This window comes from Passer montanus, unplaced genomic scaffold, assembly GCF_014805655.1.
Source record: "Passer montanus isolate IOZ18808 unplaced genomic scaffold, ASM1480565v1 scaffold45, whole genome shotgun sequence".
Lineage (NCBI taxonomy): Eukaryota > Metazoa > Chordata > Aves > Passeriformes > Passeridae > Passer > Passer montanus.
Genome location: NW_024369373.1, coordinates 1,653,553 through 1,680,329, shown reverse-complemented (window position 1 = coordinate 1,680,329; position 26,777 = coordinate 1,653,553). Strand labels below are relative to the sequence as shown.

Below are 26,777 nucleotides of genomic sequence, written 5' to 3'. Positions count from 1 at the left end.
TAATATTTGTTATCTTTGGATATTTCAGTCTTATTATAACTGCAGTTAAATACAGGGAGACAGCAATTAATTACATCAGAAATAGCTGTTAATGCTTTCATTTGTCCTGAATAATGGAATTGCAACAATGATCTGAGCCTGTGTGAACTGGTGAGAATGGACTGGGCTGTTTGTTAACTCTGAGCTGAGGCCACGTCTGAAAACCAGGTGGATTTTGGATTCACACCGATGTAATTGAAGTCAAATACGGCCGTGGGTGATTACAGATTATCACTTAATAATGCCACTATCAGTGAGGAGTGGTTAGCATGAAGTGTAAACACCACGGAATGAAATCCTGCGGTGTTTTTGGGTGTGCCTTCTCTTTCCCTTCGTGAGCAGTGTGTCAGTGCCTTGGTGGGGCTGGAAATCCAGGGCTCCAGGGCTGGCTGGGGCTGTTCCAGAGCTAAAGCCAAGGCCCAGAGTGGCTGTGGCTCCAACATTGGTGCACAGTCCAGCTGGATCCTCTCTGCACACTGAAGGGGAGCAGGGACTGGTTGGATATTTGTATTTTGCCAGTTTAAAATGGCACTGTGTTTCTGTTTCACTCCTGTTTTAATTCCATCATTATAGGATAGATGATATGTTTATTAACACCATGGGATAAAGAACACTGAATTTAAGGAGGCACCAAGGAGACACCACTGCAAGGGTGCTCTGGCATCAGGGTCACTCCTGAGGTGGATCCAGCTCCCAGACCCTGTTCCAGAGCACAGATCAATGGGGCTTTTTCTCTTGGAAGCCATTATATATCCCTTAGAATAGCAGGACTAGATGATGTCAGATAAATTCCCATTAAATAGCATTAAACTGTTCTTTTTAAGTCAGTTTAAAATTGCTCAAGCTTGTTCTGGTAGTTGGAACAGCACCTCCATGACTCCTGAGCTCATTTAAATAAAAATCTTGTTGTTACAAAAGAGGGAAATTTCATTCTAACATTTAGAATACTTTATAAAAATATCTCCTTTTTCTTTTTTTGCTCTTTTTTATTCAGTGTGAATTTTACTTCTTGAATGTCTTTCTCTATCCTTTATTTTCTTCAATCTCAGCTAAGTATTAAAATGATTTTTTTCCACACTATTAGCTACATTTACATTCTGCAAGATAAAGAACGCCATAGCCATTATCCACCAATCCTATGTATGTAACACTTTAGTAATTTAACAGCTCAAACTTTCACAAAATCTTACTATTAGCTTTAAATAGTATTTTTTGACTTTGAACAGTGTTATGGCAAAGCAATTGTATGTGACTGGAAAGCATCTAATTTTGTCAGAGTTGGAAAAGATAAAGCTGCTAGAGGCAGTGGAAAAATATCTTGTATTCAGCCACAAGTGGATTAAAAATCTCAGCAATTTTTGGTTTTAATTGTATGAAAACTGTAATTAAGATTTAAGTAATGATAAATGATAAATTCAGAGGCTGATACTGACTTGCAAGTTTATGAAATGTAGTGTTAAAAAAAGAAGAATTCATTATTTCTATTGCCTACAAATTTTTCTTGGCCTCAGGCCACCATTGGGCAAAATCAAACCTTTCATTCTAGAGCCTTGTGTGTATTTACCCTCTGGTCCCTTCCTTTAAAAAGTAAACTTTATTCCATTAATTCAAGAACAGAATTTATGTTCTCTGTGTGTTATATTGGTTCTTCAACATTAATATTTTAATTCTTAATAGTTGCTGATAGAAGCCACCAACTTTTACATTCTGAATTGCAATATGGAATATTTTTTCCTGCAGTCTTAGATGTGATAAAATGTTGGTTTTTAAGGTGTATTTGGTAGGAAAATACTTAAGTTAGACATTGATGGACTGGTTTTCCCAGAACATTGATAAACACAGCTGCATATGGGATAAAAACAAAGATAAGTGACAAAAATGAAATTTTTTTTGAAGCTGTATTTTAAAATTTTATTTATGTAGCTGGTGATGTGTAAGATAACAGCACCACATTTTAGGCACCTTAGAAAGTTATTTTCTAAAATGAATGCAGTACAGATTGTTATGTTAACAGTTTCAGTCTAAAACTTCCCATAAAGGTAATCTTAGACTTTGGAAGTGTTTCATATTTTAAAAGAGCATTTATATTTTAAGCCCATATTTGACAATTATTGTTTAAAACATCCAAAGGTTGCCATGTGTAGTCTTTAAACAGCCTATTTACTGAAGCTTTAACTAAGATTGCATTTCTAGCTTTAATTTTTTTGTTGGAATATTCCACAAGAGTGGGCAATGCTACCATAGGAATGATGTGGACAATGCTTGCTCCACATTATTACATTGCAGTTTTATTTGTGAAAGTTGAGGAAAAGATCTGTATTTATCAATGCACTTTGAAAATAGGAAAATATTTTGAAGAATATTTTTATGTCACCTGACTCAAAGGCATTTTTTCTTATGATGGCCAACAAGACACTAGTTTGGCTGAATTCTGAAATAAGGCTTCTTAAAAGAGATGACTTCAAACTTTAAACACAGTGTAATTGATCACTCAACATTCTGTGGATTATTTGTTATTTATTCTCAGAGATACCAGTAAATCTTACTTATACTCTTAAAATAATCTGTTGGAGCTCAAAGCAAGCAGCTGTGCAGCTCTTTCCAATACCCTTGTAATCCCTTCAACGTTTCAGATTATTTCTGTAGGAGATTTTTGGCTTTATGTGGAGTTTTTTATTCTAAATGAGTAGTTAGATGAAATCAGGTTGACATTTGTTTGCCAGCAGAGAAAATCAGTGGCAACTGGTTCACTTAAGATAACACTTGGTAAGGACTGTGAGAGCTTTCACGATGTAGAAAGAGCAGTTTAAGTTTTTCCTGTTCCAAATTTGGCTTTTTCCCACAGTTTCTCCAGGTATAGATGCCAACCTTTACACACAAATGCAAATGTTTATGCAGAAATATTGATACAAATATCTGTGTCAGTAGGAGATGAGACTAAAACAAAGACACCCTCACTTGGAACAGCAACAACTTTTGGCTTGCTGAGTCACAAAATGTAGATGCTCTCTGCATTTAAATTTTATGGCTCAGCTTCCAGTTTTTTGAGGAAGGAAATTATAAAATTTGCATGAATTATCACACTAACCTAGAGCAGCTCTTTTCTGCATAAATTCAGGTTGGGTAATTGGTGTTGTTGCAAAATTGAATTAAATAGTTTTGCAAGTCCAGAATTAGGTATACAGAGTTATCTTGATGTGAGTAAACAGGAATTATTTTGTTATTGTCTACAATTTTATTGGAGAGAGCCCTTACAAAGGCACAAGCAGGGGAGAGATGTTTGCAGTGGATCCATAAAATAAATGCTTGGTGTGCAGCAGTGACAGGAACCATCCTGATCTCATGGTGCCTACCAGCACTTTGTGATTACACCTGATCCATTTCTGTGCTTTTAGAAATGCATCAGTAGTTTTAAATGTTTACTCCAAAGACCTCCTGCATTTTTGTGGAGTACCTGGGAAGCAGCAGATGTTCTGGGTTTTGGGTCTCTCCAAACCCCTTGAATTCCTGCATGTTTGGCATGTTGAATCTTGGGGTACAGGCTGCTCTTATTCAAATTACCATTTTGAAATAGAACTGCCATTGAATAAATGCAGAGAAAATATCAGGATCAGAGATCCACCCTTAATTTTCTTCTGACTACTCAAGTAATGGTTCCACTTTATGAACTGAGTGCTTGGCTTTACTAAAACCAAGCAGAAGTCACTCTGATAGATACTTCATTTGTTGTCTTTTGAATCTCTTTTCAGTGCTAGTATGATCAGGATTCTTACTAATACAGGAGATTAATATGATATAAATAAGATTGTCTGGTTTTAGATTAAAAAAATACATCAGTGCTAATATTTAGTCACTGTAGACTGCTTTTGTTTCAAATTAGAAGCAGTCAAACTTATCAAGGTGCAGTTAAAACTTTCTTTTGAGTAACATTATTAGAAGTTTCTAACACGTAGTCCATGTTAGCTCTTCAAACACAGTCACTTGTGGAATTGCTAACAAAAGGCTTTTCAAGCATGCAGGTAAAATTTTTGATCAGAATTGTGTGACATTGATAATTTAAGAGCCAATATGAAGAAAACACAAATTGTATTTACCACTCATAACTTTAAGTTACATTTCTGCCTACAATTTTAAGGAGTTGTGAATACTCACAGCTATTTTGAACTGACCTCTGATGGTTTTGCATGAAAAGTGAGGCGGATCCACTGAGAAAAATTAAAATGAGTATAGAGAACCAAAATTAAAATCTTAATTAAATTTTTTTTTAAATCATAAAATTACTAATAGAAGTATTCAGTGCTTCATCATACTGAAATGTTTGAAAATTTTAAATATCTCAGATAATTGTCAAACACAGCTGCCATCTGCCCTTGGCAGAAGCACAGCATCTGCTGAGATGCAGACCTGTGACCTCTAGATAAGTTTCTATACACAGAAAAATATTTATCTTCCTCCCATGACCTTCCATGAACAAGACATGAGCCATGGATTTGTTTCCTAGGGAACTACTGACTGAGGAAAATCTATAATTAGATCTGTGGGCTGTTTGCTACAAGTGGGAATTGGGTGCTAAGCAGGTTCTTAAAGTATCCACAAGTATTAGACAGACTTCATGCAATGGAACCAAATTTAGAAAAAAATACCCTTCATCATGATATTTCTTTTTTAATATCTTCAATTATAAAAATTAAGTACTTTTGATAGGGTACTTATTCCTCTAAGTTCATTTTAATTGCAAAATATTTTTACATTCAAGACTCATCAGGTTACTAGCTAAAGGAAAAATAAAATTAGTCAAAATCTTCCAAGAAATTTCTTCAGCTTCAGCTGAGTCTTAACTCTCAAGAGCATTTTAGGTGAAACATTCTCATCAGCTCCATTTTCTCACTCTACTACTCCTGTTCAGCTCCTCAGGTGAGCTCTGCAACTTCGGTGCCTTATTCTGCAATTCCAATTACTCTGCCCAGCTGGAGGGTCCCACTTAATCCAGGTCGTGATTCCTTTCTTTGCTGCGTGCATGGATCTAAAGATAACATTTGTAGCTGAGTCCCAGGGGCAGCAAACGTGGCTGCAGGGACAGCAAGCAGCCAGGGCTTTGTATTCCCCAGACAAGGCAGGGCAGAGCTCTCCAGCCCTCCTCAGCAGATTATTCCAGCTCAAATGCTGCCCTGGTGCCCCCAGCCCAGGGCCAGATCAGTGCCTTGTGCTGCTCTGGGTGCTGCACAAGAGGCTCTCAGTAATGGATTAAGACTTTGATCTTATTCAGAATAAATAGCACTGTGAAATACCTGGGAAGAGGTGCTGTAAATTGGGTCTGGTCTCCTCTTTTCTCCCATTTCTTCCAGATTTAGCTACACCTGTGGTGATTACACATTGTGTATTTTGTCCTAAGTCATGAATTCCTGCAATTCCAAATCATCAAATGTGGCAATGTTGCCTCTTAATTTCTGCTTTTTAGATCTGTGAAGAGGAGCTTTCAGTAAAGCTCCTCTTTAAATCCAAATAATCCCTTGGTTTGTTTGTTTTTAAGTGGATTTTTTGATTTCTTCTTTTAATATTGTCAATCACAGTCAGGTTTTCCCAAACAGAGCACAGCTTTGGAGCTGCTCCGTCTGGCTGTCACTCAGCAGAGAGTGGTGCTCCAATTCCTCCAAGTGACAGGGTTTGCAAGTCACTTAAATAGCAAATCAAATATGGTGCTTAAATGGCTCCTGGAAGGCCAGGCCAGCCAGTGAAACAGCCAGGCCTCCTGTGACAAGGAACATTTCTGAGTCCTTTCCCTCTGAGGCCACAAAAACCTGTGTTTGTGACCTCTGTGCTGTAGGGAGGTGGTGCTGTGTACAGAATCCTGAGTCTGCAGATATAGCTGTGAAACAGACTGCTAGGAACAGGGAAAGGGGAAATTATTTGTAATGAATCTTCTTGCTCTTTATAAATTAGGAGAAAAAGGAAGCTGAGGAATTACCTGCTACAAAAGCTAATGCACATCTTGATGTGTTTATTGAATTACTTCGCTTCGATCTCTGAGCAAATGCTCATTGTTAGCTATTTATATTGGTTAAATCCTCAAATTTAAATCCCTGCAGCTGCTGGAAAGGGTTCTTCAGGGAGAATTCTTGCATCTGTGTACAACTACAATAATGAACCTGGGGCTGAAGGGATCCACCAGTGCCCAGGACTCCCACATGTATAAATTCATTTTGCTTCCCTTGAACACCTGTGCATCCCACTACAAAGTTGATCTGAATTTCATAAACATGTATGCATAATTATGATAAAAAGCCATTATGTTGAGAAGACATTTTTTGGTTGAATATCAAATATCCTATTTGTTTTGATTATTCTAAAAAGATCTGGAAAATGGAGCCCTGGTGGTGAAACAACTTCACTGGTTTTTAATGTATTGTGTCATTTTCATACATTGAGATACTCTGTTGAAACATTTGCCTATCGAATTTATGAACCTTGTCAAATTTCAGATTTGCAGTTTTTTCTACTTAGTGAGACATTTTTGCACCGATGTAACAAAAGAATAGTTGGTATAGTACATTTTATAGGAAGTAGAGCCCCAGTCCAAAAAAAAGATCCTTCAATGTTTCACCCACTTTTTAAGCAGTGCAAGTTCTATTTTCTTCATGTACATAAAGTCTTCAGTGTGATGCTGGATCAGAGCACTCACAGTTTTGTCTGAATGCCTTCAGGCGAGGAACATTGGTACCATTTGCAGCCCCTAATCAATCTTACAAAAATGCATCAAAAATATGCTAAAACTGCTTTAATTCTCCCAGGCTTGTTCCTAAATCTGACTCTTCCTGAAATGTTTTTCATGACAAAGCTCAGAGTTAAAATGTTAAAAAAGGGCCCTCTTGAAAATATCAGTGTGGTTTTTGTTTTTATTTTCATAATTACTTTAATTTCAGTGCCTGTCTTTTTTATTCCCATGTTCCTTCTCTGAAAGTTGGTATAAAAGTTTTCATGTTCAGGGTATTAGTATACCCTGTGCTGAGTATTGCAGAAATTTTATACAGATATGAAAACACTTCAGTTTACAGATGTACTATTGTAATAATACACATGTTCCTTTTTTCCTGTAATTCTTAAGAGAAGAACTGAAAAACAATGTGACTAAGAAGTAATTGTTATTTTTGTAGCAAGTGTTTTGACCAGTGCCACTGGGGTTTAAATGTGTATGAATACGTAAGAATAAATAACAAATAATTCACAGAAGCAAACACAGAATCTAAACTTTGTTAAAGGACTAATTACCTTGTATTTAAAGTTCTAAGTAATATCTTTGACTGAGAAGCATCGTGCAATAATTCAGCCAAATCTGTATCTTAAAGTGCAAAATTCAGATATTTTGTAGTAATGTGCTTCACCCAGAATCTGAAGTAGAAAATAGATCTTTAAAGTTTAAAATAACTGAATTATGGCTTTCTTTACTGGGTAAAATCCAGTCTCTAGTCTATGTACATCTCTTTTCTCTGGAAGATCTGTAGATATGCATTGTTATTTGGACTGTCAGCAGCACCAAGAAAAATGTCAGGAGCTGATGGCACAGAAAAGAATGTCTGTGATACTAAATGTGTTTTTTCCCAGCTCTGCTTCCCCCAGAACTCAAACTCTTCACCTCAACCTTGTGTTCCCCTGCCTTGGCTGTCTCACAGCTGGGTCTGTGTTGTGCATTCCCTTTCCATCCTGTGCCTGTGGATTCTGGAGGGCTCCTCCAGCTGCAAGCACAGATATCAGGATTTGAGTGGGAGAGTGACTGGCTGGATTCAGCTTCTCAGGAGAGCTCTTGGAGAGGGACACAGCTTTGAAAATCTTGCCTCTTCCACAGACTGGACATTGAAAGCTGGTCTGGAAATAGTTTGAAATTTAGGACTGTGATATCACCTGTGTTGCTTTCCATAATCACCTCGAATTGTTGAAGTTTTCTTTTGCTCTTTAGTTGAATTTCACAAATATTGTTCATTCTTGTCTCCATCAACTTGTTTTGGATGTTTTGGGTAACATCCTGAGAGGGCACCTGCCCAGATGTGCTTTGATTGATAATAGAGTGAAGTTAGTGGTCCATTATGCAAACAAGAAAAGGTGGTGCCTGAAAAATATCCTGTACTGGGTTTATCCCTAATTATCACCAGTAAAGGACACAATCAATTAGAGAAGTTTTAGAATTCCTGTTAATTTTATGGGAATGAATCCACTGGATCTCCTTGCCTGTCACCTGCACATGGAGTGAATCTGGAGAAAATTCTAATCAGAGAGAAAACCAAGGTCAGGTTTGGCCAATATCTGCCTTCATCAACGAGCACAATTTGGCTCCCATGCTCAGCCACTTTATCTGACATTTCTTTAAAGAAGCTAGAGGTACTAATTTTTACATAATAAATTATTAAACTCAGCAAATTATATAAATTCCTTTCTAGCCACGGGTTTTGTATGTTTAGCTTACAGTAATGAAGCAGTTTCTGTTGGTTAATGCTTTTGAATAACGATGGGAATATTTTGCATTTGTTTTGGTTGAAAGAGTATTTGAGTCAGCGTGGAGCAGATGGAGCCTCTGACTGCAAAGAGTAATTTTCAGTATGGCAGGACAGGAAGTGTGTGTTTATTTTAAACAATTTCTGAACAATGAGCCTAAACCATTGTTTTGCTCTTGTGGAGCACAGTGATTTGAGGGAAAAAAAAGTTCACTTTTAAATATTACATGAATAAATTTGCTTCCTAAGAGGCTAGGGGAAGTGGGAAATCCCAGAACCAAACAACTCTACAAAAAAACCCAAAAAAACCCCAAAAACCCCACAAGTGAGACACTGCTATGCTCTGAAATGAGAAGAATTGGGACATGAGCCAAGTATTCCTGTCTGGGGGTGGGATTAGTTTTCTAATTAAAAAATGAAACTGTTATAATTCATCTGGCATCAATAACTAAGAAATTATGGGAGTGGTTGAGGCAAACACTTAAAGAGCAAAACTGGTGACTGAGGATGGTGCTGCTTAGGACAGATTTGCTGGCACTGCGGAACTGTGAATTCTCTCTCGGGGCAGCGTGGGGTTTTTGTGCTTCTATTTCTCTTCTTCTCTTGAGAGCACTCTGATTTACTTTTGTGATAAACCCATAACAACAGGGGGATCACATTGCTGAAATGAGTTTGGCTGCGAGGGATACATAATGTCAGCCCAAAAATAGCAGTGGGGAAACACGCTTTGGCCACGGTTCAGCAGAAAGCAGCTCCTGTCAGCTCCGTGATGCTCTGCTTGCTTGGAAGTGTCTTTCAGCTGAGCAGGATCACAGAGCCTTTTGCTGGGCTGTGCCAGTGGGTGCTGTGCCTGTGGGATGGATCACTTCAATTCCCAATTATTCTCTGAAGTGCCCTTGAGATGGGAAAGTGGGCGATGGCTGAGTGTCCATCCAGTGCTGTCCCTGTGTCCTGGGTGAGAGAACAGCCTCCAACAGCCCCTGTTGTTGTGGGATGCTCACCTGGTGTCTATTCTGAGCCATCTGCCCACAGAAAGTCCCCTCTGACCTGTCAGCTCAGAGCAAGGGAGAATGAAATAGGCAGAAATTGGGATGCTGGATAAAGTATTCCTGCCTTATCCATATTCCCAGTGGGTGGCTGGTGGGGTCCTGTGCTGCTTTAAAAACCATTTCCTAAGAATGCAAAGCCTTTATCTGCAACACGTAGCCACTGCCATATGGTGCAGACGTTTTCAGTATTTGAACCTGCACTGAAGTTCCTGAAACTGTGAAAAAATTATGGAAATATCTGTTTCTGTCTGGGCTTCAGGTAGCAGTCACTGTGGGATTTCATTTATGTATTTTCGAAAAGTAAAAATGAAATCCCAAAGTAAACATTGCAGCAGAAATAGTCTGGCCTTGTTTTATCTCCACCAGGATATTGGGAAAGCATTGTTCTGCAAATGCATTGTAAGCTAGGAAATTTTCCTGTGAACAGGGCTGTGTTTGTGCCAGTGCTCCAAATCAGCCTTGCCAGAGGAGATGTCAGACAATCCTCCTGTTTTCTTCCTTGCTCTTGCTGAAGCACCAAACCATATGGCAAATTAAGCCTGATTTTTATTAAACTTTTCATTGTACTGAGCTCCTTGTGAACTGGGAAATGCACTTTCTTTGAACTATGCAGCCATTATATAAGCATCTTAATTAGGAGATGGTAATGCTCTCGCTGACATTCCTGGGAGTTCGCGGCTCCCTCTTGTGGCTAATTAAGCTTTTTTAAGGAACCTCCTGAAAATGACTTTTTGCGAGCTGCCCACAGCTCCTGGGCTGGGCTCTGTGTCACAAAACCCGGCTGAAGGTGCTGGGCAGTACCTACAGGCACGGACAGGTAAACTGATGGAAGGAAAAGCTCTGCAAAGCTCTGTCAATGTGACAGTTCCCTGAAGTCTTCAAAAAGCTGAGTGAGCTCATCCAGTCGTTTAGAGCACCTCTGCTCCCTGTTCCTCCCATGCTTTAGATGGTGGAGAAGGGTTTGCAGCTGGAGTTGGGATGAGATATGGGATGTGCCAGCTCCAAGGAGCACAGACCTTTCAGGCACCACGTTGGGAGGTCTCACCATCAAATTCAAGGTGAAGATCTTTGCCAGATTTGATGTTGAGAAGAAATTTTCCCACTGGTTGGGTTTGCAGGGACCCCTGTTACCACTACTACTACTACTACTACTACTACTACTACTACTACTACTACTACTATTACTACTATTGCTATTATTATTATCATTATCATCATCATTACTACGTTATTTTCTATCTAGTGTGGAGAAAAATTTACATATGAACATCTGGGGTTTTTTTACAAATTCCCTTTCAAAGCGCAATATTTGTTTTTCTTTCTTATTGTGGATTGTTACAACTGGAGCATTGTGTTTATGCTGCATATTAAATTTGTCATAAACAGGTAATGTTTGGTGGCTCTGGTGAAAATGGCTGCAGTATAAATACCTCAGAGTTAGACTTTTGTGCTGGCCAGTGGCTTTCAAGCCACTGCTCTCATAGGGGAAGGTGCACTTGCCTCATAATAAGTCTCAGACATCAGGGCACAAAAGGATCAATTCATCTTTTCCCTACAAAAGTGAGAAATGGTCACGACATTGCAAAATCTCAAGCATAGCTTTATGTTAAGAAAAACTCATGTTTTCAGGCTTGATGTAAAAATACCAGAAATTGGTTCAAAAATGACCTGAACAGCAGGTAACTTTTCAGTAGGAGCCATTAAGATAGAGTTTTATCACCAAACCAGAAGTCTCAAAGTGACTTTGCCCCTTCACCTGCAGTGTTGTCTGCCTCTGTGTTTTGGCATGACTAACTCCAAAACACACAGGAAGAAAACTTCAACCATTAGTGTTTCTGAGTATTGGAAGGAGGGAGAAAAAAAGAGGTGAAACCGGTTTTTACTCTGAAATGTCTGCATTCCCCAAAGGGTTTGGAAAGCAAAACTTTATCTGTGAAAATGCTGATTTCCTATTTCATAACTCTTGGCGATTTTTTCTCAATTAAAATAAAGGAATAATGATTATGGAGTTAAGTCAAAAATCTCACTGCCCAGTAATCTGCAAACCAGCATTGCTCAACCCACAGCAATAGGGCAGCAAACATTTATTTCCTCAGGGACATTATTAAACACCCTGCATATTTATTATCTCAAAATTGGAGAAGGTCCAGATTTCTAAGGCCACTTTCTCCCTTCCTCTTCCTGAGCTGTAATTCAGACCAGAATGTAAATTTTTGCCTTAATGTTTCTGCAGAAATCAGCAATATGAAGCTGCTAGAAACAAAAGAACACCAAACAGCAGAGGGAAGAAATGGCTTGGCAAGATTGTCAGCCTTAAAGGGCAAGATTAATTTATAATCCCTCAGATTCTGGTGTACAAATACAAATTTGCAAAGTGTGTAGTTGATAACTGATATTGTGTGGCTCTGAAGGTTGGTAAATGTTACTGTTGCTAATGACATCAGATTTTTAGGGATTTTGTTCTCATGGCAAAATAAGGTGATAGTAACAAGGAGTTTCCATACACTCATGGGTGTGTGTATATATATAAATAGGAATTTGAGAAGTGGACTAATTCCAGCTGTGTGACTCAGGAGTATTCTGGGCAAGATATTCTGATATTTTCATGCAGAGATTTTCCCCTTGATTTAAAATCCTGGGAAAGGAAGGGTTTGAAAGAGAACTGGGGGTGATAAAAAGCCCAACATGAAAGTAGTGTGTAATGACTTCACAATGACTAATAAAATATTGTGTGATGGCTCTCTGGTATGGTAAGGGTTGTTGTGAAATGGTAGTGCTTCTTGGCAATCAATATAATATAATATTCTCTTTTTTTTTTTTGTAGCTGTTCCATCAATTTAACTAAAAAGAAGAAATAGCATTAAATGAAATGTCAAATTCTAGGCATAGAGTGAATTCAGTGATGGAATAACAGAAACTTTAAGTAGTGAAATTGAAGACACTAAAGATAAGATAGGAACTGGCCAGAAACATGAGTAGCTTTTCCAGGGTTTAACACAAAAATTGCACAGTGTCTTGTAAATGATTGAAATCATATTTTATCGTTACATTTTATTGGCAGGGAACACAGCTCAGCGTTAGTTGAAAGGCTGAAATGACTTATGTGGTTTTAGGATGAGTTTAAAAGATTTTACAACGTGGCCCATCGCTTGTTTCCTGCCATGCAGGTCATCAGAAGTGAAGGGACAGAGGGAGTAAAGTTTCGGCTCTCTGGAAAGGGAGTAGATCAAGACCCAAAAGGAATTTTTAGAATCAATGAGATGAGCGGGGACGTCTCGGTGACCCGGACCCTTGATCGAGAAGCGATTGCCAATTACGAGGTGAGTACCCAGAGATAACATCTCTGCCTCTCTGTTGATAGCATGCATTTTCTGAATGTGCATTTGCTCCTGAAAGATCTGCAGTTAAATTGAAGACTCAATTGCAGCCACTGTGCTATGAAATTTCAAGAACCGTTGGAAATGGTAAATGTGTTTGTTTTTCACGCAATTGAAATTTGTCTGCTTTCTGCATGGACTTCTTGTCATTTATCTTCAGTGGAAATGCTGTCTGAATATTGTGTATGCATTTGATTTCTGAATAGAAAATTTTGTTTGGACAAAGGAAGATCTTTTGGGGAAGTTGTTACTATGGTACTACAGAATTTTACATTTTTATTGTCAAATGGTCAGTGGAAACCACCATTGAACTCCATTTTTAGTAATGGGTATCTTTAATAGAGATAAAGAAGATTCTGATGGTATGAAAATGTCACATATGCAATGTACATCAATTACACAGTTCTTACCACAGATTCTTTTCCTTGTCAATAAAAATGTTTCTCTTCATTGAATACCCAACAAATGATCTCCAAACCTGCAAAACAGCTGCCCCAACCTGTCCCAAAATACATAAAATAAACAGAAGATCTGTCAAATAATGTTTTCCATCCAGCTCTGGGAATGTGCACTCACAGAACTTGTCCCTGGCTGTGCTGATCCAGAGGAGCAGCAGAATTCCAAGTGCTCAGTGCATGCTGCCTTTTGTGTCCCCCACAGGGATTATCTCCACCTCTGGCAGAGGGAGCACAAGGTGCCCTCCCTGCTGTGGGACACAGGCTTGGGGACAGTCCTGGCTGCCATCCCTGACCCCTCATTTTCATCTCCTGCTGTGTCATAATCACCACTTGTACCTCCAGTGCTGTTTCCTTCCTCTCTGGGAGAGTTTCCCAGTTTGGTGATGGGTCCTACTACTCAACCAGCCCTGCTAAAATTTACCATATGCTGGTTTTCAACACGTAAACATCTCCTTCCTATCTGGGTCTGCAGTGAAATGTGTGTTAAGCACTTGCACAGGATTTATGGGAGTTGCTGACGTCCTCCTTGCAAGAAAAACATTGCAGTTTCTCTTTTTAACGCTGTTCCTTGTCTTCATTTGCCAGCTGTTTCTTATTTTATCAGTGGATTTCCACCTTAATGTGTTGCATATAAACCTTGAATATTTTTTTCTCCTGGAAAATCATAGTAGACTTTTCAACTTAATGCAGCAAACCACAAATGGCCCTCATATCTGATCTGGTGAAAGACACACTTAAATTAAGACAAACTCATTTCCCTAGAGGAGGCTCTTTGAAGCAATGTAAGTTATGCACAAGAAATGTCATACAGCAGGTGATCCAGAGAAATGTGAATGAGAGGCTGTGGTGCTTCCTGAGCTATTATCCAGCACTCTGCTCAGCAGCTCACCCCCATCCTGCAGCAAAAAATGGGGTTGGAATGTTCTGAAGGAGAACCCTCAACTTGATTAGCTGTTTCAGATTCAACCCATTATTTTCCAATGTCATGGTGTCAGGAAGAAACAGGATTTTCTCCCTGATTTCCTTGGTATACTGAAAGGTGAATAACCTGAAATATCGTTGAATTTCTCTCAAAAAAGTGTTTTCTGGTTTTGTTTGAGCTTCCCCCTGCCTGGCACTGTGGTTCTAAGACGAAAAATTCAAAGCAAAATGCAAATGAGTAAAGAAGAGATCATTGTGAATAAATACAAAAACCATCAGAATATCAAGTATGTAATCAGAGGTGGGGGAAGGATAAAAAATAAAATCTGTTTGAGTCCTTCAGCCACACCCAGGGATGCTCTGCCTGAGCACAGATTTATTCCCTGCACTTATTGCATATGTGCTCCAGGGGTAATAATTGAAAAATCTTAATAGGGCACAAACCAGAGCTTTGGAGATCACAGTATTTCATAGAACTTTGTAGATTTTACTACCTCAGAATGCTTTAAATTAGCTAAGAATATTTAATCTGTTAATTTATTTTTTTTTTAACTGAACATTTGAAAATTTGGGTTTGCTGCCCTCTTTCTCCTGGAGGAATGCTGAAAAGCTTGTAGGGGTTTCTTCTCTGGATTCATAACTAGAGGACATGATTAAATTAGAGAACATTAAACTCTGCACAGACAACTTTGTTCATTGTTTGTGTTAATCCCTTCTTTCCCTGTTTAAGTATTTTATTTCTAGTAAAAGTTAGAAAATATTTCAAAATAGGGTGAAAACATCTGTCTGAGGGTCAGGGCCTGCCATTCTTTTCAGTGGAGCCCATTTGTGTGGAAGTTGTGTTTTCAGATGAGTTTGAAATGATTTAAACCCAGATGAATTTAAAATCTTTGGTTTTTAGCAAAGGCACTCAAGCTGGCAAGAGGAATGTAAGGCAGCTTGTATTAATGACACCACCCTCACCCTCTGAAATAAACTTATTAATCCACTTGGTTTATGAGTTTATTTCCTATGAAACGTGGTGGTTTGTGTTCTTAAAGCCCAAGGGATGTCAGCCAGCTTCAGTTTGAAGTGAAAGCTGCCCGTGAAGAGGAGCAGGAGGAGTCAGGGATGATGTTATGCCCAGAAAAGACAGACTGTGTTAGAAAACTGTGTAGCAACTCCTTTTCCTCCTGGAGAGGTTTGTTAAAGAGCATCCTGATAGGAATTCTGCAGGTCAGAGTACACCCATGGATTTACATGGAATCGTTTTACTTTGGGGCTTGCTGGAGCTTGTTGACAAAATTCTAAATGATGTTCTGAAGAGGGGCTTAAGCAGGCTCTGGGCATGTTGTGGAATTGCTTCTGGGCTGGTGAGATAAGAGGGAGCCTAGAGCCCCTATTTAGTGGGAGCAAAAGGTGTTGCATTGTATAAATATGCTCTCAAGTATATTTGGTTTTCTCTCGAGATTTGAATAAATCAGACTAAGTCAGAAATTTCAGACAATGGCAAAGAGTTCATTTATTTGTTATTGGAAAGTGCAGATGTGGAAAAACAGATGAAGGAGATTGGTGGGGAAATTAAAGATGGATTTTCTAGCTCAAATCAGTGAGGTGCACACCATCCAAAACCTGCCCATAATTTATAGAACTTCAGAGTCCACTTCAGACCCATAGTCTTTTCTGATTCCAACAGAACAGATATATTAGTGACTTTTCAGTTCTTTCCTTGAGGAAAAAAACCAAAAAACAACCAAGTGATTTTCTAAAGAGATGTGATAACAGAGCAAAAGGATTGCAGTGAAGCTGGAAGGCTACTTGTGCTCAGTGTTGATAAAACCCCAATGATTAGGAAACAAAGGGTCAGACAGAGAGCCAGTGAAAACAGAAGGCTACTTGTGCTCAGTGTTGATAAAACCCCAATGAATTAGGAAACAAAGGGTCAAACAGAGGGCCAGTGAAAATAGAAATCTGAAAACCAGTGATTATGGGGTAATCTGTTATTTAAAACCCCTGGGTTCATTTTCAAAACCTCACATTTACCTGGGTAATGTATCTGTAGGCAGAATGCAAGGAAAAGCAGGAAGAGTTGTAGAGGTTGATTACCACTGCCAAGATGACAAAAAGTTTTGAAGTTACAAGAACTCTGTCCTTTATTCCAACTTATGTGGGTCCAACACACCTGGCAAAAATCCCTTATTTTTGTACTGCTCATGGATGAGATATGGGGTTGGACATTCCTTGGGCCCAGGACAGAGTCTCCAGTTGCAGCAGCTCATTTCCCATCACTTCCCACCGCTCAGAATCCCTGCAGCTGTGAAATCCAGTCCTGCAGCCTCTAAAGCATCAGTGGCAAAGTGCCATTGGGGTGTTCCAGCTGGGACTCAAGCTTTTAAAGGGCGTTACCATCGTTGAAAGGCAACAAATGTCTGTGGAGATGAAATAATCAGAAGTTGATCCTCTGCAAGCATGAAATGAAGGGGCTTGATAAAACTGTGTGCAAATTAGAGCTGTGACCAAATTTACCTAGGCAATTTGAGCTGCTAATGAAGAGTTAGTTTTAATTATTTTTTAAGTAAAGAGCTTTATTTGCTTTAAAAAAAATCCTTAACAATCAGAGGTGTGAAATCAGCCCTCAGCTTTTTTTTCATAATGGCAGATGACACTTCTGTGAAAGGATGCCTTGCAACTGGTAGTGACAGACTGAGATATTTAGAAAACTTATGTTAACAGGGCTGAAAAGCAAAGTGGGAGTGTGTAGTTCTATGAAGAGTTGTTTCTATATGTTGGCTGACATGTAGGCTGAGAGGAGGGTGAAGATTTCAGACCCATCAACAGCTCTGTGCTGTGAGCTGCCTCACTTGAGGGACTGAGCCACATATTGAGGGTGAGGCTGAAGCCCTGATGGGCTCAATTTCCCCGTTTAATAAGGAACAAGCAATGGAAATGCTTCACAATGATGAGGAAAACTAGCTTGGTCAGGTGCTGAGGAGCATTTTGTGGGAAAGATTTGTGAGTGCTTTAATGCATTTTTGCAGATAAGGAAGTGTTACTATAGCAAAACCCTGGAAGTGAATGGCTGTAATTTATCCTGTGCAGAAGAAGGAATTTCTGGTCTGTGTAAGTCCATTTTAGTGCAGCCACATCCTTTTTGGAATGATTTATCATCCCCTGATGCTGAATCTCTGCTGATGCTGGCTGGAGATCTATGGACAGCACACAGAAACATGCTGCTCTTTCAAAAGGAAAATTGTGTGTTTGTATCTAACTTCAAGAAAAATGTAAAAATGTATTTTAATCCTGGTTATCTGCACAGGCAGATTTGTCTGGAGTGGAACTGATCTGCTCTGTTCTGAGCTGAAACCAGCTGATGGGGAATGTCAGACTCCAGTCATCTCCTACTGATATCCCAAAAACAGGAAGGCATTCCGTCTTTCATTGCAAGAAGTTTGGTCTTGTAGAGATGTGAATTGCAGTAAAATGTGCTTGATTTAATTAACGAATCATTAATATACAGACCAAGCCCGTGAAAATACTGGTGATTTCAAATTGCATCAAAAGTCACAGATTAATGGCAGAGTTCAAAGTTTCAGGAAGGAATCCTGACTATTTAGCAAGGAGAAATGAAAGAAAATTTTACTGCAAAAAGAAAAAAAGAGTTCTTGTGGAAGTATAAAATATAATTATTAATCAAATAGAGAATTATTTATATACATGAGCTGCAGTCAGATATCTGAAATACAGCTGAAAATTCTGACAGGGAAAAGATCCCTGTAGCCTGTGTTACATGTTATATGTAGGGAGTGCAGGAGATAAATGTTTTTTCCTTCATATTGCTGAGATTTTATTTGATGTTCATCAATGTGCTCTCATGTTGGGGCTCCAGATATATTCAGAGAGGACCCCTCAAAACAAAAAAAAACAAACCTGGAGGCAGAAACAAACCCAGCAGAATCCTGGATCCTTCAATGAGATCCATATGGGCAGACTTCTGAATTCACGGGAAACTTTCTGGCTCTGATTGTTTACCAAGGTAAAAGCCAAGGTGATCACCAGAACTATGGGCATAAATCAAATATTTGAGCATATAAATTTTAAGTGGAGCCTCATTTCTTAAAACTGATTTAAAGAATTGCTTGTGCAGCTAGGATGGAAATGGGATTTCCAGCTACTGGAAATATTTCTCTCCCAAAGTTGGTTTATGGCATAAAGAGAAAATCTGACAAGAAGTGAAGCTAAAATTTGTGTCATTGTTATGTATTTTATCTCGGGGGAACAAAATATTCTATATGAACTCTGTAATTTACCATATCTTGTTCATTTTTCCTGGCAATATTCTGTTCAATAAATACTGTATGTAAATCAATACCTCCTAATGTTATGAGATATCAGCAGGGAGCTGTGATTCCTTTCAGAAGGCAGTAACATCCTCATTTTATTTCTGAGGAAAGCCGGCAAAAGTCAACAGTTGGTTTTGTTGGAGGGCATTTTCTTTATTCTGAGCTCTGACTGCTTGCCTGGCTTTGCCATCCCTGCTGTTCAAGAGCCCTGGTGTGTCATTTGTAGCAGGAATAGAGAGGAATTCTGTGAAAAGGAGAAATCAGCAAAGCTTTGTTTATAACCTATAACTGTCAAGGCAGTGGGCTTGGGTTTCCATCCTAGAAATGACACACTCTCCAAACACCAGGAAAAATGAATATTTTCCTGTTGAGGGGTGGGACAGTGGAAATGCAGAGCAGTAGGAACCACAGGAAAATGTGAGTTTATTGAGACAGTGACAAATGACATTAAATTTATTTGCATGGTGGTTAAGTTTTGCAGGTTGTTGTCTGTTGTTCTGTTGGTTTGGGTATTTTTAAAAATTATTTTCTAATAGAATACTCCCAAAAAGAATAATGATGTGTTCAGTAAAAGACAAGGAGACTAATAACATTTTTGTCATATTATATTAATTGTCTATGAAACCACTTTTGTTATTATATATTAATTGCATTTTCAGGCATTTAAAAGTCATCAAGATGCTTCTTTTCTGTTTAGCATGATTGATTTATTTGTTTCTTTTTCCTGTAAGTATCAAAATAACCCTCCAAATACCTTGCTGAGGCCCCACTGTTCTGGGTGCAGCAACAATATCCAGGAACTTTGCCCTTTCCTCAGAACTTGTGTTTTCCTGCAGGAAAGGAAGGAATCTTAGGAGTTCAGGGGAAAGATGGAAACATCTCTTTGTTCTGGTTGGTGTTTTTCCTACTTGGGTCAGAAATCTTTATCTGCTCATGAACCTTTCTTGAACCAGCCTCACCCACAACCAACCTTGGGTTAAATAGAAATTTTTATTCTTGACTTTATGAATGGCAAGGAGGGTAATTTTTCATCTTTTATTAGGTGTAAATTTTGGTTGGTTTGCTTTTCTGGAAAACTGCACAAGTTCTGAGTTTCCTGATCCGTTGCTAGAGTTGAGAAATGTTGCAGTGGGAAATTTGGCACAGAATACCTGTCCTGTGGCTCAAGACAAAGTCAAAGTCTTGAAGCTCTGGCCTTGCTTGCTAATTTAAAAATAAGATTTTTGTCATCCATCAGTGACCTTCATAATGTAATACAGACATTTTGGAAGTTTGGCTGCTCAAACCTCCACCTTTTTTTCTTCACAACACAGAAAGAATTCTGTCTTATTCAGATATTTATTCAAAATTCAGAATCTTAATGTCTAATTGCTGCAAAGACTTTGATTTCTATGGCTATGTCCTGAAGCTGGAAATGTGGGACCGTGGCTATCTATAGCTTTTGTTTCTGGGCAAGACAGGTATGGTCTGTAATAAGTTTTTTTTAAATTTTTTTAAGAAATGACACGATGGATTCATTATATTTTTGTCAATAATTCCCTGTGTGCAGCAAGAGGAGCTGCTGCCTCCGTTCTGGCCTCTTGTTCTTTATGGACCTGAAGAAAATCACATTGCCTGTCTTATCTTTTCCTGCCATCTTCTTTTCATTTTCCACCTTCTTGCTCTTTTTCCCTTGCATTTTTAACTTAATTCCACAACATTTTCCTCACCATCTTTCTTGATGTTTTATGTCATTCACTTCCACTTTTCCTACACTCTGCATTTCCTTGTTCACACCCTGACCTGTTTTCTGCTCTTTATAAATCTTGTTGCAAGGGGAACACACAACCATCATCTGAGCATAAATTTGTTTGGTTTTTGTGCAGAACCTTTCCACTGTCTTTGCAAAAGTTGTGCTGATTTATCCATTCTGATCAGCTGTGCCCATAAATAAATCCCTTTAGAAGCCTGTGTTCCAGAAAACTTTGACTTCACATTGCTTGTTACAGGATATAAAAATTTCTGCGATTTTGGTGAAATAGTCCAGGTTGTAAATATCTGATGCTAAGAAAATTTCAGTGGAAAATTGAGCTTTGTTCCCATGTTGACACCTTTCAGTCTGTACATCTCCTCCATCAGCTTATGGGTATTAATTGAAGAAGTGTGTGATTATCTGGAAATTTCTAGCATTCAGTTTATTCAAGGAATTATAATACTTTGTTCTGTCAGCTCTGGAGTTGTGGTCTGCTCAAAAGTGAGCACAGAACACCTAATATAATAATTAGTTCTGTGGCTTCAGAACTGTGAGTTTAATGCTTGATCTCTGTAGAATTATTGTAGGATAATGGGTCATCATTTCAAAGCTGTATCTGAATGTGTTTGGGGCAAAAGCACTAACCAGGTTTTTAATTTTAATGCAGAGGTAAATTTTAATTTAATACTATATTCTTGCAAAAGTTCTGAAAAGAATTTGTATAAAATTAAGAAATAAGGATGCTTCAAGGATTTGTGGACTCAGTGAATTACTGTAACATCATTAGAGGGAATTAGGCTACAAGTGAGAAAATTTAAATATCTTTTCCCAGTTGAATGTGCAGTTATCTTCAAAATCCAATCTTTTGATATCTGTTATTTTATACAGCAAGGTTTAGGAGTCCTTATATAATTCAACACTTTCATAAGACCCCAAACACTTCATTGTTAAGTATTTTTAACATGTCCCTAAGATATTTTGAGGAAAAATGACACTGTGGACCATGGGGGTCTCCATTATTGAAATGGTGCAAAAATCACAGTGTGCTGGAAAAAGAAATGAAAAAATAACAGAAGATTGGAGACTAGGATCCAACTGGCCAGGTGCCCTCCAAAGTTCTGGACTGCGGGGAGTCATCTGCATCCCAGCCCACGGGTGAGACAGATGAGCACCTGTGGGTGGGTGACAGTGACATCCTCCAAAGTTCTGGACTGCAGGGAGTCATCTGCATCCCAGCCCACGGGTGAGCTGACCACCTGTGGGTGGGTGACACTGACACTTCATATAGGGTGACATTTCATAGTTTGATCTGTGGAAATGAAATCAGAACCCTTTGTGGGTTGTCTCTCCCACACCCAGAATCCACCAGCTGTGAGCACACTGCTGGAATTCATGCAGCTCTGTGCCTTGGGGGCACCACTGGGCCCTGCAGCTGCAGCTCAGCTCACAGATGCTGCAGGAGCAGAAATAAAACCCATTTTCCCCTGGTGTCACAGGTGAACAGGTGTTTGCAAGAAATAATTTTTTTTTTAATATAGTTCTGACTGATAGATTCACCAAGCAAGCAATAAGAGATTAACTTATACACTTGTCCATTTTAAGAAAATATAGCTGCACATCACTCTGCTGCACGTGTGTCTGTTCCAGATGCCTTTTTGCTATTCTTTGACTAAATACCTCCAAATACTCCCAAAATATATGTCACTGCACAAACACAAATGTATGACTTCATAAACCCTGGTTTATGGGGGTCGTTTTTTGATCCACAACATCTGAACTCTGGAATTCTTTTTGGCAGTTAGATGTTTAATTCTTTAAAATGGAAATAGGACAGGACTTGATAGGTGGAAGATCAGAAAAACCACTAACTGTGATAAAACTCATGAAAATGTAAGTTTGCAACACTGCACACTGAAAGCAGAGCAGTGAGAATTCATTTTTTTCCCTTTATTAGCTGTTTTTGATGAAAACATTCATGGAAACAGCTGATTCTTCTGTGTTCACATTTTTCTTTCTTTAGATCTGTTTCACTGCATAAGAGCAAATGAGTGAGAGAGGTTGAGGGAACTGAAGTTATAAATATTTAGAAACACTGCATGAAGAGACTTCTAATATTATGGAAATTTTACTTTGCCATGATTTTATTTGCATGTAAATGATAAAAGTCTTGCTGTATTTATCCTGGTTTACTCAGGTCATAACTAATTATTTCTTAATTAGACAAATTCCTTAAAATTAAGCTACATTTATGTAAGTGTCTTGGTTTATTTTCCCTCCTTTAGTAGCTCATTAACAGAAGACGTGACTTTAGTTTAGGAACTTTCAAGAGATAATTTGCTGATATGAGTTCATGTAGAGCACCATATGTTTAGACTCATGTGGTGGATCTTTTTGTTTTGAGGGGTTTTGCACTTTTTCAGTAGAGAATAGAACAGGTTCCCATAGCTGCTGGCAAAACCTCTTGAGCAGGTGTGAGACTGGGAGGTTTCAAGGACAGCCACTGGAATCCTGACCCTTTGAGGTTACCCCATAAGGACATTGTTTTCCTCTGAGTTTTGCAATCTTCAAAACATTTTGTCCAAACTTTTTTTTTCTGTTGAGGGCTGGGAAATGCTCTGCTTCAAACTCTTCTCAAGTCCAACACTAAAACATGAAAGAACATCAAAGAGTCCAGTTGGGACTGAGGGCTTCAGAGTGGGAAAGAGGGGGAAATATTGAGGAAGGTGGTGTGGAACCAGAAAACCTCCATCTGAAATGCTTCTATACATGGGAAACCTGGAGAAATACAAATTATTTCTTCTAGTTTTATAATTAACAAATGTGATGTGCTGTACCCTGCTCTCCAGCTGCACCTACAGTTTAAATTTGCTAAGTAGAGACAGTTCATCTTTGCAGAATTCTTCACCACCTCTGCTCTTAAAATTATTCTTAATATTTATTTTACACAGTGGCAATTCAGATATCTGAATGTAAGGAATTGAAAATACCTATTATCTATTTAAGGCTCTGTTATTATATATATTTCTTAAATGTATTATGTATCCATAAAACACAGGTGATCTGTGTTCATATACAAAGAACAGATTTTATTTGTGGATGGGAACAAATAAAGCAATGTACTACAGTCACATTTCTGTTAGATTTAGAAGATTTAATAGAGTAATAATAATGTAAAATAACAGGATTAGATTTACTATGTAGAAATTACTAAGAGGGAGGAAAATCATGACAGTTTTAAACTACCAATTTTTCTTGTTGTCTAAAACAACCTGTAAAAAATTTCCATTTTTTTCCTTGCTGCTAAGGAAACATAGTACAGAGGACAAAAAAGAGGTGAAGAAATTGTTCTAAAAATAACATATACTGCTCAAATGTTATGAAACTTTGTTGTATTTTCTATTTTCCCCTCTAAAGAGGACATTTGCTGTGGCAGAACGCCTTACTCTCCTTGCCAGTTCTCATGAAATTCTAGTTTACCTGTGATTAGTGTGATGTTTTCTCCCTCAGGGAGGGCCTGATTTTCCTCAGGGATTTGAGGTGTGAAGCCCTTATTCCCAGAAACTTTTCAGAAAAAGTTTCCTCAGAAAAAGTTGCAATCTTTGTCCAGCCAAAAATGTAGAGCTTCCAACAGAAACTTGGAGAAAAAGCAGTGATTTTGGTACTTTCAGGCCTCAAGTATTCCTGAGTTGGAATTTTGGGATGCTCATGGCTGTGCTGAGTGTGAGTGGCAATGACCTGGAGGAGTTGTGGAATTGCTGTCCACAAAGCACAGCCTGTGGTGGTTTTGGCCTCAGGAGACCAGGTTTAGCTCTGTCCAGCCTCTGTTCTAGCTCTGCCTTCTCAAGGCGTCACTTGTCCCCCAGCTTGGTGAGACACAGACGTGGCACTGCACAAATGGGAGACCCTAATTCATTTGGGCCCTTTAACATCTCAGCAGAGCCTCAGTTTTAAAGACACCTTCCATTCTGCCAGGTTCCAAATTGCAAAATTAGCAGTCCCTATTAATTTCCAGGTACTGAGTCAGCCAACGATAGTGATCTCCAGCTCCCGTTCAGCCTGTTTGCAATTGATATGTGCAATGTACTTATTAGAGATTTAAAGGAATGCAGGTGTTTGAGGATATGCATTTAATTTCATTTCTTCCCTGGGAGCTTTGATCAGTGCTGTGCTCACTACCTCTGCCACATACTTTGAACTTGTAGATGCAAGCGTATAAATAATTTCCCATGTCAATTCCTGGCTCATCTAGCCAGGCTGATATATGGAAGGCAAGTCGTCTCCTAAATTCCTGTCAGTGGGATTAGTGAATTGATTAGTTGAATTCTGAATTAAAATCACAATTAAAGGCAAAATTGTATCTTTAAGGCTTCGTGTCATTTGCTCAAAGTGTAGCAGTCAGATTAGAGGATTTGACCAGGTTTGTATTATGAATAAAAACTGTTTTCAATAACCTTTTCTTTTTTTTTCTATTTGTAAATCAATCTCTTAGATTATTAGCAATAACTAAACAGAAAATATGTAATTTTTTTTCAGTTCTTCACCTTAAATAGGGAATTCCATTGATTTTTGAAAATACTGATGATGTGATTCAGGGAACATAATTGCCTACAAATGCAATCAGTAACATATAATGATTTTTTTTTTTCCCAATAGGTTCAGATCAAAGTATTTCAAATGACAATATGGTAATTGTATATTAAATTTCAGTTACTATTCACAGGTTATTGATATATATTTTGCTCTAACAGACTCACAACATATGTCAGGCATGAACCTTTGCATTTGGGCCAGAAGCTTCTCTGATGACAGTGAAAGTTCCTTCCCTTTTCCTTTCCCTTTCCTTTGCCCTTTCCATTTCCCTTTCCTTTTCTCTTTCCTTTCCATTTCCTTTTCCCTTTCCTCTTTGCCTTTCCCTTTCCCCTTCCTTCCTCTTGGTGGAAAAGCACTTTCTGAACATATTTTCATTATTTATTCTATCTCCATCATCCAGCTTTCATCTGGCTGTGAGCTTGTCCCATGTTATTGGAAATGGCCACAGAACACGACTTTTAGACCCCAGCAGGCCCTGCAAAATGCCTGGATTTTGCTCACCTCACCCCGTGGCCATGCAGAGCACATTCCAACCTCACAGGAGGAGTTGGAGTGATTTAATATCTGCTGCTCTCCTCACACAGCACCAGCACTGACTCGAACTGCAGCTCTGCTGAAGGATCCTTTGCTCCTGCTGATATTATCATGGTTAAGTGAGAAGCAAATGTGCTGCTAGGAGCTACTTGGGCTTAATTTTTGCTATTCAGCACCATAAATTACAGTATTTTATGGCCACTGTAAAAGGTGTGATTTGAACCAATTATGCATTCTGCTCTAAATCCCCAAAATTTGGAGAAGCATGTAATTATGGAAAGTCATTTCCACCGGGTCAATTCTCTTTTATCTGTTCACAGAGAACACCAGGACATGTGTGTGAAGTTTATAAAGCATCATTTTAAACTAGATTTATTAAAGCTGCTTATTAATGAGAATGTTTTCCTTTTCAGAGCTCAAAACTTGCCATGTGTGAGTAGCACACAGAATTTACCAGCTTCTGTACGAGCTCTTTTCTTTATTCTGAAGAGGGATGAAATGGAGAGGACAAATGGAAAGGAAGCATAGGTTGGATAGAATTTGGAGATTAAATGTATAATTTTCAAAAATACCCACAAACAACCAAACAGCATTTATGTAACTCTGCTGCCCATTGGTTTCAGTGTTAGATACTTAGGATCTCTTGAAACAAGATTTACATTTTTGAAAGATGTGGTAGATTGTCACCCAACTTTCTGTATTTTTATAGGACTTTGTGCAATTTTTTCCACAGATTTTTTTTTAGGGTTAAATGTGCAGGGAACTAAATGCTCATTTTTCCTTGGGAAGACACAGTTTGAATTTTACCTGTATTTTGAGCTGGATTTGTTTGTAACTTTTTTCTACCAGTTAGGGGATCCAGAGGATTTAAATAACCATTTTCCTGAAGGTTTTAGGATCATGTTTCTTTCTTTCCTTGTACTGTCACCCTCAGTCTCACAGACTTGCTGCTGAAGGCAGTGCATCATTGCACTTAGGAGTAGTAAATGTTGATTTACTCTATGAGTAATGAGAAATGGTGTCACACACGTGGCTCAGCAGTGGTGAGGTGGCAATGAACTCATGGGTGGTGTTTTAATATCTGTCTTTGGAGCTGCATAATTACATCAGCGCCTAAAATGAACCTAAGACTAACTGTTATCTAGCTGCTCCCCATTGAGACTTTGATGGATTAGGGCAAACACTAATAATTTCAGGATTGTTCATGAGCCACAGTGGAATTTCTAACATGTAAAAGGACAGAAAAAATAGATGACTCAAACTGAACTCTGCTAA

The 26,777-nt window shown here is 38.5% G+C and overlaps 1 protein-coding gene across 2 annotated transcripts in view; it reads left to right on the top strand.

The window, feature by feature from the left end:
• CDH13 (cadherin 13) overlaps positions 1-26,777 on the top strand; it is a 434,027-nt gene that overhangs the window by 197,279 nt on the left and 209,971 nt on the right. For both annotated transcript variants that reach the window (XM_039721144.1, XM_039721143.1), the window contains exon 5: positions 12,739-12,891. In XM_039721144.1, coding sequence (XP_039577078.1) covers positions 12,739-12,891 — 153 coding nt within the window. The remainder of the gene's footprint in view (positions 1-12,738; positions 12,892-26,777) is intronic.